Source organism: Ipomoea nil, unplaced genomic scaffold (genome assembly GCF_001879475.1).
Source record: "Ipomoea nil cultivar Tokyo-kokei standard unplaced genomic scaffold, Asagao_1.1 scaffold3047, whole genome shotgun sequence".
Classification (NCBI taxonomy): domain Eukaryota; kingdom Viridiplantae; phylum Streptophyta; class Magnoliopsida; order Solanales; family Convolvulaceae; genus Ipomoea; species Ipomoea nil.
Window position 1 is genome coordinate 440,915 of NW_017619475.1, and position 11,878 is coordinate 452,792.

The 11,878-nt window shown below is 31.4% G+C and overlaps 1 protein-coding gene across 1 annotated transcript; it reads left to right on the forward strand.

The window, feature by feature from the left end:
• The first annotated feature begins 6,338 nt into the window (after positions 1-6,338).
• On the forward strand, positions 6,339-9,986 carry LOC109163886 (furcatin hydrolase-like). The gene is made up of 10 exons (XM_019312605.1): positions 6,339-6,601; positions 6,966-7,035; positions 7,129-7,187; positions 7,279-7,354; positions 7,466-7,631; positions 8,088-8,671; positions 8,813-8,844; positions 8,960-9,062; positions 9,276-9,378; positions 9,493-9,986. The coding sequence occupies exons 1-10, from the start codon at positions 6,467-6,469 to the stop codon at positions 9,689-9,691; spliced, it is 1,527 nt and encodes a 508-aa protein (XP_019168150.1). The 5' UTR covers positions 6,339-6,466; the 3' UTR covers positions 9,692-9,986.
• Positions 9,987-11,878: the final 1,892 nt, after the last annotated feature.

Sequence of the window (11,878 nt, forward strand, 5' to 3'; positions counted from 1 at the left end):
CTGGGAGTGGGTTCCAATAGAGAGGATAGAGCTGAGAAAGAGCAAAGTGAAGAAAGGAAAGACTTAAAGGTTGTTTACCAAAGTGGAGAAATGGAAAATTTTTCAAAAAAATAGAAAATTGGAGAGGTAGAAAAATGGAAAATGGAAAAGTTGTTTACTAAATTTGTTCCTCCAAATCCTTATTCCATCTCCATTCTCCACTCTTCTTAAGGAATTTGGAGAATTGAAAATCCAACTTCTCCAAATGGAGAAATGGAAACACACGGGTGAACAATACAAGCCAAGTGTGGCGTCCCAGGTTCGAATCTTGCTGATCCCTTCTTCTTCCGATTTTGATTTTTGACACTGGCGCACACTTCTTCTTCCGATTTTTACACTGGCGTACAAGCAAAGCGTGGCATTCAGATTTTTGACACCTCTTCAGATTTTATTTTTATTATTATTATTATTATTATTATTATTATTATTATTATTATTATTATTATCATTTAATTATTATTACTAATTATTATTATTATTGTTATTATTATTAAATTATTAAATTTTTATTAATATTATTAGTATTGTTATTATTATTATTATTAATTATTAAATTAGTATTATTATTATTAAATTATTAAATTCTTATTATTATTATATTACTACTATTATTATTGCTGTTATTATTATTATTAAATTATTATTATTATTTTTATTATTATTATTATTATTATTATTATTATTATTAAATTTGTATTATTATTATTATTATTGTTGTTGTTGTTATTGTTGTTGTTGTTGTTATTATTATTATTATTATTATTATTATTATTATTATTATTATTATATAGGTTGATAATAAAATCAGAAAATTAGAGAAATGAAACTGGAAGAATGGAGAAATGGAAAACTGGAGGAATGGAGAAGGAAAACTGAAAAAATGGAGAAATGGAAAACTGGAAATGGAAAAACAGAGAAATGAAGTAAACGACCCCTTAATTTTTTAATGTTTATAATTGTAATTGCATGAATCACGTGCAAGTCCTCCATTCCAAAACACTTGCCATTAAAGAATTCCACGGTCCTACACTCCTAACCATTCCTGAAATCGTCCTTTCTCGTTGTACAAATTATTAATTATGCCATAAAATATGATACAAATTATAAAGTTTATTGATACTGATTTAATTTTTAATATGTTATAAATATTAAATATAAATATTGATTAAAATATAATAAATTTACTAAAAATAAATATATATGTAATAATCAACTATATAACAATTGGCTTATTTGGCTATTGTCCTTGGGACGCTTTACGCTTATACATACATCCACCTTCTTGTTATTATTATTGTTCTTGCTAATAATTTTAGAAAAAAAATGTAATTTTAGTTTTTTACCACTGCAATATACATCCCTAACTTTTCAAAAAAGTTGCAGTTTTAATTTTTCAATAATTCAATTTATAAAATGTCATTTAAATAATAATTTTTAGAAAAAAAAAAGTTTACTCCATAATGTGGACAAGCTTGGAATCTTTATCCTAGATTAGCATAACTACATGACACTTGTTGGAAAAAATAGCTTAAAATGTCATGTTAAGTGGCTATTTTGTGGTACAATTATCAGTGGGGTCCACTTTCAATTTGGGCCGGGTCAAAGTGAATTCGCGTTCTTCGTAGTGAGACGAAGAGATTGAATATTGTACGCTCAAAATGGATAATGGGTGAATGAGATATTGATTCTCAGAGTAGACCCATTTGAGTTGGAAAATGAAGGGAAACAATGAGCTTTTGTCCCACATTGATTTGGGAAGAGGATTTGCCCCACTATTTATACAAGAGCTCTTTTTAAGCTTATTGAATTTTATAGTATAGAAGTTGTCTCTCGCGTGTAGGGAGGGGTTGCAAATAAAATCACAAAATGAGATTAAAAGGCTTGAGCCTGATCTCGTGCCACGAATGTTGTCTACTTCTACTCTTTCCTTTCTCTTCATCTTCCCTTTTTCTATAGAAAATAATAATCCTTCCTTATTTTGTAGGATTATTATTGGGTTATACCAACGTACGTGATATTCAACAACACTTTTATAACGAGAGATGTTTTTAAAAAATGACTAAAAATGAAATTAAATTTATAATTTTTTTTTTTTAAAAAAAGAATTAACTCTAATAATAATGATGATGATGATGATAATGATGATGGTGATGCATGGTGGGTGTAGCAGACAGCATCTTGTGTGGATATGAGAAGATGGTCGTTTATTTGGATCATATCACAAAAGCGAAGCCCACTTTTACAGTCATACAACGAACCAGAGTAGCTATATACTCGTTAATTTCCTTGATGCTTCGCTGCAGTTAAAGACAAGTTGTGGGAAATATCGTTTCATGTCCAACAAAATAATGATCAAAATACTCCCATCACTATACACGCAAATTATGCTGTGCAACTGAATGCACCTTGCAAGGTGCATACGGTTGCAAAACGGCGCCGTTTTGGTTAAAAAAACGCGCGTCCCATTTAAAGAAGAAATCAGGTTCGATTCTCGGCAATAGCATTTTTATATATATACAGAAATTTATAACTATATATCCACAAATTCATAACTATATATCCACAGTGAATGAATGAATGAATGAAGTAAAAATCCACCATGAATGAACTAAATATCCACAATGATTGAACTAAATATCCACAATGAATGAACTAAATATCCATAAATTCATAACTATATATCCAGAAATTCATAACTATATATCCACAGTGAATGAATGAAGTAAATATCTACAATGAATGAACTAAATATCCACAATGAATGAACTAAATATCCATAAATTCATAACTATATATCCACAAATTTATAACTATATATCCAGAAATTCATAACTATATATCCACAATAATACTATTGCCGAGAATCGAACCTGAATTATTTTTTTTAAAAGTGGGACGCGTATTTTTAGTCAAAACGATATCGTTTTGCATCGTATGCACCATGCGCATGGTACATTCGGTTGCACAGCATAAGTATTCATATATAGTCTTCTTTTATATGTTCCGTTATTATGTAAGATTAGGTATATTCAAAGCCCGCAGATTATGTTGACCAATCCACATTAAGCCCAGTCAGCCAGTGACCAATCAAAATTTTTGTTTTTGTTTTTTTCAGTAAATTTCAACACCGATAAACCTCACACTAATTTCCATGGTTCACACTCTCTGACTTCAAGTCTTATGGTAGTTGGCACTTGGCTTATTATCATTCTTTTTATTCATTTATTTCTCTTTATTTGCGCGTCCATGGCTGTTACGTTGGCACAATGGCGAAATTCTCATTTTCATAATTTTTTAAATTTGTTAAATTTTATTTTTTAAAAATCAACAAATAAAAAAAATTTATCGCATTAGTCCTAATTTATAATTTTGGTCTTAAAGTGGTAATTAATTTTTTTTTTTAATAGCTCGGGTGTTTTTTTTTTTTTTCTTCTTCTTCTATTTATACTTTGACTGTTGTCACTTTCTTTTGTAAGAATTCTACAATTATTGTATAATTCAAGAACGAAAAGTGTAAATTTCCCTTTATTTAATAATATTTCATTCTTACTTTCATATTTTTATTTTTATTTTCCTAAATTATATCAGTCAATCTCTTAACAAGTCATCACTTTGTATAATATTATCATATAGTAATTTTTAAGTACGTCTTCGCTAATATCACAATAATTTTATTAATACCTTAGCTTAGTTCATTTCTTTTTATAAATATTTGATGCACCATATGGTCCATATAACACTTATTATGTACCATTAATGCATCAAACGTTATCGTGTCATATAGAGAAAATTTGACTTTTGAACTAAGTTCCTCTTTGCAATAATCCATAATTTTGATCATTTACTCAAAATAAATTTTGTTTAATAAAAAGTACGTCCAAATATTTACTTTCCCTTAAAGTAATTGATGGTCCCAATTTAGTATAAGTCTAGGGGATGAATAGACTTATACATAGTTTGATATTCTTTTACAATTTTGTAGAAAACCTTTCAAATTAAAGTTGACTAAGAAAAAATTAATTTCTCAATAATACCTTTTAAGGTTATGTTGAAATTTTTTTTCGATTAGAAGGGCTGACCCGAATCAAGAGTCTTAAAACTTCTCCCTACCTCTTCACACGCTGGTATGTCGTAGCACCCATCTTGTCCTTAGTAATTATCACACTAATTCTAGGGGTGGTTTAGAAAGCACGGACCAGTCCCTTTGTTGTCTCGCGACAATAATGGCCAGCATGTCCGCAACTTTGTTTTGCTCCTGGTAGATGCTCCTCACAGACACATTCCAATCCTTAGCCAACAACCACATTTGGATGTCCTTGATAACCATCCTCATCGAACCATGCAGGAGCGATCATTCTCTAATCCAATCAATAATTTTAACTAGATAGTAAAAAAAAAAAAAATAAGATAGTAAAAAAAAAAATTACTTTTAGAGTATATGTAGCGGAAAGTTAATTTAGCACACTTGAAACGTTAAGTGTAAAAATGTTGTTAAGCACGTATAAATTAAGTAGGAATGTAAACGAGAGAAAGATTTATAGTGGTTTGGAAACTATGCCTGGACAAATTAAATTAGTGTGAACTTTATGAATTATGTTCTATGATATATGGAATAATCCTTTCTAACCCAAATTTTAAGCACAACTTCATGCTTCATTCAAAGAATTTCTCCTCACGTAATGGTGAGTTGATGCCTTCATTACGCTACAAAAGTATGGGATATTTGATCAATTGAAATTAAGGTTAATATCTATTTTCTGATTTTTTTATTTAGTAAATAAATATAATCATTATAGAGAGATTCACTACTGGAAATTATGGAATTTCCGACCACCTGAAAGTGATCTTAAATCAAGTCGAAAGCCTTGTTCCGACCACTTTTGGTATCCGGAAAAATCTTTGTTGCTATTTTGACCACTTTTTAGTATTAACTTGATTTAAGATCACTTTCATGTGGTCGGAAATTGCATAATTTCCAGTAGTGATTATATATTATTTGCATTAAGTGATTTAGTCCATAGCCTTTTTTTTTTTTTTTTTTTAATAATGTGACAATTTTTGGTGCATTGAAATAGTTTATAAGTATTATTCATGTATAAATGTATAATGCATCAAATTTTTCTTTAATAACGAATAATTAATAAATAACTTGACCACCAGGACTATGTGGTCCAATGGTACCCGGGTTGGACTTCCATTTGGAAGATTATGAGTTCGAGCCTCAGTGGAGGTGTTATTGGTTCTTTGTGTTTCAGTAGGTTGAGAAAGTATATGAACAGATACTACAATGTAATAGAGCCAGTAACTTTCAAAAAAAATAAATAAATAAATAACTTGACCAAACATATTCCTATAACAAAATCAAATCAGCTAACAAATAGTTTTTAAATAAAACCATTATTTATTTATTTATCTCTTTTCTTTTTCATGATGTACTTGCACCTCTTAGATATATTCATTTTTGTTTTCAATTATATAAGGTAGTCATGCACGTGCGTCAAAAGGTGTTTTCTTTTGTGCAGGAAGAGGAACTTTCTCCCATCACTATTCAAGGGAGTACATAAACTTCACTTTAGTTGTGTTTGATAACATAGTTAGCATATTAGTTAATTTTGACTTATTTGACTTATATTAGTGGCTTAATTTGGTTAAATAGTCAATATACGTGTTTGATTAATTAGTTTTTTTGTAACAGCTTATTACTCTAAAATATTAAAATTCAAAAAGCTGCTTAAAGTAGTTTTTTTTATCTAACTTTTTTAAAAAGTCATTTTGCATGTAATCAGCTATCAGCTATCAGCTAACAAATAATTTATCAAAAATATTTATACGATCAGTTAATGTTATCAACTAGTTAAACTCACTAACTGAATCAACTAACAACTATTTATCAAACACCCCTTTGTAATTTTAGTTGGTAAAGAACTACAAAGAAATAAGTCACCCTGCCCATAGCTACTGCTCTCATTGGAAACCAAACTTAAAAATTTGTAATTTCTAAATTAATAGCAGCGTGATCAAATTGGCTGGAGTTACTAGAAAATGTTTCTATATTTAAATAATTGCATAGAGATTATTTGAACACTTTAAGCTCTAATGCAATGCATTTAAACAAAGTTGGCCGTTGTTGACTTGTTCCCTATAATTAATTGGTACCAATAGTCCAATATCATGGCATGGTCAAACGGTCAATGCATGTAAAAACAGAAGTATTTTATATATATTGCCCTCCCTTTTCTTTATTTTTTTGCAAGTTGGTATCATTTCACTCACGTGTTTTTGCCATGAAAAGTATATAAAGGGTGAGATGGGATGTTGCTTCAAACAAACACCACCAATTACTCTATCCTCAAAGAAACTAACAGATCAGATCTGATTAGCACAAAAACTTCATTCAAAATTTATATTGATCCACTCAATCCTAGCCATGAAAGTCTCTCTTCTTCTTGTTGTTTTGATCTGCACTCTTGCAAACGCCAACGGCGGCTTCTCTTCTAGTTCCGTTAACCGGAATAGTTTTCCGGCAGGTTTCCTGCTCGGAGCGTCTTCCGCTGCCTACCAAGTATGTATAGCTTCTAGCGAATGAACAACTTTATTTCCTTATAAATTAAACCACACACTTTAAAGACGTTGGATGCTGGACTTGGCCCTTTTGAGCCCTTTAATAGTGTCTGCTCAACAATCCCCAGCCACCGGGTGCTAGACTTGACCGTTACTGGTCTTGCCCAACAATTCCCTCTCCCACCACACATTTTCGGGACGTTGGGTGCTGGACTTAGCCCTTTTAAGTACTTTACCGGCTTCCACCCAACAGTACTCCAGTTATCGGGTGCTAGATTTGGCCTACATACGGGCCTCTACCCAACATATATTTTGTACTAGTAGTGTGTGAATCTTGTTTTAATAATTTGTGTTGTTTGATTCAGTACGAAGGAGCAACATCTGGAGGTGGCAGAGGACCAAGTATTTGGGATAATTACATCCACAACAATCCAGGTAATTAATTAATTCAAATTTTTTCTTTCCTGATTTTTTGGTTAATAAATTAATTTGTGGACTGCATATATAACTGTTTATTTCCCCCAACAGGAAAAATATCAGATGGAAGCACTGCAGATATAGCCGACAACTTTTATAAATCGTACAAGGTACGATGATTTAGTATAATAAGGCGCATGCATGCATTATTATTATATATACATATTCGGTCTCTGATTTGGTATAGCTGTTAATCTCCAGGAAGATGTGAAACTGATGAAGTTCGTAGGACTGGACGCTTTCAGATTATCAATTTCATGGTCCAGAATTTTGCCCCGTAAGTCTCAATTTTATTAAAGGGTTAATTAAGCTTAGCTTAGGTTGTTTATTGTATATATATGTATATATGGTTATATATTAATTATGCTATAATTTCTGTAATTATCAGGTGGGAAGTTAAGTGGAGGAGTGAACAAAGAAGGGATTGCGTTTTACAACAATCTCATAGATGAGCTTCTGGCAAATGGCATACAGCCTTTTGTGACCATCTACCACTGGGATCTTCCTCAGGCACTCGAAGATGAGTACAGCGGATTCCTTAGCCCTCTTGTCGTGTAAGTAAAACAATCAAAGTCCATTACCCTATTGTAAAAAAAAAAAAAAAAAAAAAAGTCCTTTATGAGTAAATCAGACTAACTCTGTTTGGTAAAAAATTGACCTATAGGTCAATTTTGACTTTTTTTTATCACTATTAATTGTTTAATTTAGTTAAAATATCAATATAAGTGTTTGGTTAATTAACTTTTTACAATTTTAAAATGCTAAAATTCAAAAAGTTATTCCAAGCAACTTTTTCAATTAGCTTTTTTTGAAAAAGAAATTATATTAAACAATTATCAACTAACAGTTAATTTACCAATTCAAACACTTTTCTACAACAGTTAATGTTATCAACTAGTTATATCCTCTAATTAACACAATCAGCTAAGAGCTAACAGATATAGCTAACCGCCATTTACCAAACAGGGCCTAAATTAACTCATTTTCTTAACTTTATTGGGTACATGCAGAGATGATTTCTTGGATTTTGCGGACATCTGCTTCAAGGAATTCGGGGACAGAGTGAAGCATTGGATAACCATGAATGAGCCCTACGTTTTCACTAGCGCCGGCTACGACGCCGGCGTCTTCGCCCCGGGGCGGTGTTCTCCGACCGCCGGCTGCCCCAGTGGGAACTCCGCCACGGAGCCTTACGTTGTCGCGCACCACCTGCTCCTTTGCCACGCCGCAACGGTGAAATTGTACAAGCAAAAGTACCAGGAATCTCAGAAGGGAGAGATTGGTATAACCATTGTGTCTCAATGGATGGTACCATATTCAAGTAGCGAACTTGATATTAAAGCAGCCAAACGAGCCCTTGATTTTGTGTATGGATGGTTCCTTAACCCCTTGGTGTATGGGGAATATCCTTCCACCATGCGTAGCCTCGTCGGAAAACGCCTGCCGGAGTTCACCGCCGATCAAGCGGCGATGTTGAGAGGCTCTTTTGATTTTCTGGGAGTAAATTACTACACGGCCAAGTACGTGGCTCATGCCACTTCTGTTAATAACGTCAGTGTCAGTAGCTCAACCGACGCTCAAGTCATCTTCTCAAGTAAGCTACCTACCATTCTTCAGAAACAAAACAAATTTCACTTTTGATTCGCTGACTATTATACAAAAATAGCATTTGGTCCTTAACTATTAATTTGACGGCCAATTAACCTTTGTCTTTCTTTTTTCTTCAATTTTGCAGCTGAGAAAGATGGAAAACCTATAGGTGATCCGGTAAGTTAGTTATTATTTTTTCTCTATAGTAAATAGCTTAATTATTATTCAAGATCCTATGTGTAATGATATATTTATAAATCAATTTTACTAATACAATAATGGATTGTGACAGACTGCATCAAGTGATATGTTCGTCTATCCCGAAGGGCTTCGAAATCTTTTGGTCTATACCATGCAAAACTACAACAATCCCACAATTTATGTTACAGAAAACGGTAAGTCAATCTCTTTTAATTGTTATACCATGAACCAAGATTCATCTTATATTGCAAATAATGTTTCAAAAATTATGTGTACAGTTAACACATAATATGTTAAGGTGGACTCTGGTCCATAGTATAATTTGCCAAGTTCTTTATTACAAGTCATTTTTTGAAGTGTTTATGAATTTTTTATTTATTTATTTTTGACGGTTGTGATGATTTCAGGGATGTCTGATTCCAGTAGTCTCTCAAAGCTGGAAGGGATTGCAGATTACAAAAGAGTAAAGTTCTATCGCAATCATCTCTTATACCTCAAAGAAGCTATCCAGTGAGTTTCCTTTTCTCTTCTCTTAACATGTATATTTTTATTTATTTCTTTATTTCTAATTGGCTATTTGGGTTGTTGAAATTAATTAATTTTTTTGATTAATTTGTTTGGTAGGGTTGGTGTGAACGTCAAAGGTTTCTTCGCATGGTCATTTCTCGACAACTTTGAATGGACAGATGGATACAATGTTAGGTTTGGAATGTGCTATGTGGACTACGAAGATGGACTCAAAAGATATCCAAAATATTCAGCGCTTTGGTTCAGAAAACACTTTAACAAAGACTCCACCGGCTCATTGGCAGCCAGCATTTGAGTTCTATTATATTTTACTTATTTATTCAATTATTTATTTTCAAATTTTTTTCCATTTAATTTTTAGGTCTTAGAATAGTAAATATATTCTTTTTCCATACATTGCATGGTACATGCATCTCCAAATGTATTTAGTTTAGGACTTAGGAGATGATGAGACCACATTCTTTCATAGACTTGTCACTAAGATAGATTATTTAATGATATGGTATAGAAGAGTTGAATTCTTTTACTGCCGCCTCAATGTATGTATGCAGAGAATTGAATATTTTATTTATTAATTGGCATCTTATTCATGAAATACACGGAATATATTATATACTTATATAAATATTAAAAATATATATAAATTAAATCAAAATTTAAAATTTTTAATTAAAAGAAATATTCATAATAAAAAACGAATTATATAATTTACTATCGTGGTTGAAAACTGGCTTCCCTACAAGTCATAGCGTGCTTCCAAGCTTTCACGTACTGACAAAATATACATTCAGCTCTTGTTCCTTCAACTCAAAAACACTCTCCGTCAAGAATCTTACTAAATCGAGAGTTGTTAGGTAAACAACATCTTTAATTTACTGCTACCTCTTGAAGTTTGAGCTGTTGAACTTTTCCGACTTTTCAGCTGAGCCACTTGATACCGACACTGTACTTGCATCGTAGGAATATACCCTTGGATGCTACCACCGGTCTGTGAACCAAGATTCACTTATGTTTTGGAATGTGCAACTTCGTTTCCACTCCAACATTGTTGTTGTTTTTATACCCATTGTTAACAAGTAGTACAAGGGATGCCATATTCATGGGGGAAAAAAAAAATAAAGAAATAAGGTCTTATGCTTGTAGGGAGAAAATATAACATTCACATGCAAAAAAATATTAATTCCAAAAAATTTCAAGCACAAGATACGAAAGGAGTATGGATTTTGTAAGTTTGAGTCGTGTGATATCCACACTACTTAAAACCTTATTTGCCACTGCACCTCCCTTTGATGCTAAGGGTGTTGTACTCTAGATTTTTCAGGATAAAACAATGGGTTTTTTGAGAGAAAAATATGGGTTTTTTGAGAGAAAAACATAGGTTGCTGGACTTGTAAAAATTCACCTGCTCAACATTCAAAAAGTAAAATAAGTTTTAAAACAGTACTCCGAGAAGTATTTTAACTCGCATAACACCATCATAGACCATATTTTAGGGGCATTCCAAGAATTGAACTCAAGACCTCTCACACCCTAAGCGAGAATCATACCACTAGACCAAATGCCCACCAATCAATAGTCAAAATTAATATAAATATGATATAAATTCATTCATGTGAAAATAAACAATTAAATTTATAGTTAGTGAGATTTGAATGGTACAATAAAATTCATAATTAATTTATTACTTAAGATTTGAATTGATTTTTATATTGATATTTAAATTTATTTATTTATGTGGGATTTACAATGATATTTAAAAAAAAAAAAAAATACCTTTGCGCATCCAAAGTTCATGAACTTTAGACGCGCAAAGGTATATATATATATTTTTAAAAACTACAATTAGCGTCCAAAGTTTGAACTTTGGACGCGAATTGTAGTTTTGCGTCTCCTACATACGCGCGTATTAGCAACTTTGGACGCGAATGATTGTTTCTGTACTAGTGCGCTACATGTTTTCTGAAAAAAATAACATGTCAACATCTTCATAGATCATAATTTGGGAGCATTCTAAGAATTGAACTCGGGACCTCTCACACCCTAAGTGAGAATCATACCACTAGACCAAATGCCTAACAATTAATTGTCAAAATTAATATAAATGTGGTATAAATTAATTTATGTGAAAATAAACAATTAAATTTATAATTAGTGAAATTTGAATGGTACAATAAAATTCATAATTAATTTATTAATTAAGATTTGAGTTTATTTTTATATTGATATTTAAATTTATTTATTTATGTGGGATTTACAATGATATATTTTTTTTGAAATTATTTATATATTAGGAATCGTTATTAGTAACATGTTATAAAAAGAAAGAATGTTATTTTCCCTCCTAAATTTATCTCCCAACTATTGTATCTCCTTGGCAATGTCAAAGTCATTAATTTTTTTTTTAATTGCTAACAAAAAATCATTAAAATATATAGGTTTTGTAAAAATGAACTATTGGTTCTTTGTGTTTCAGTAGGTTGAG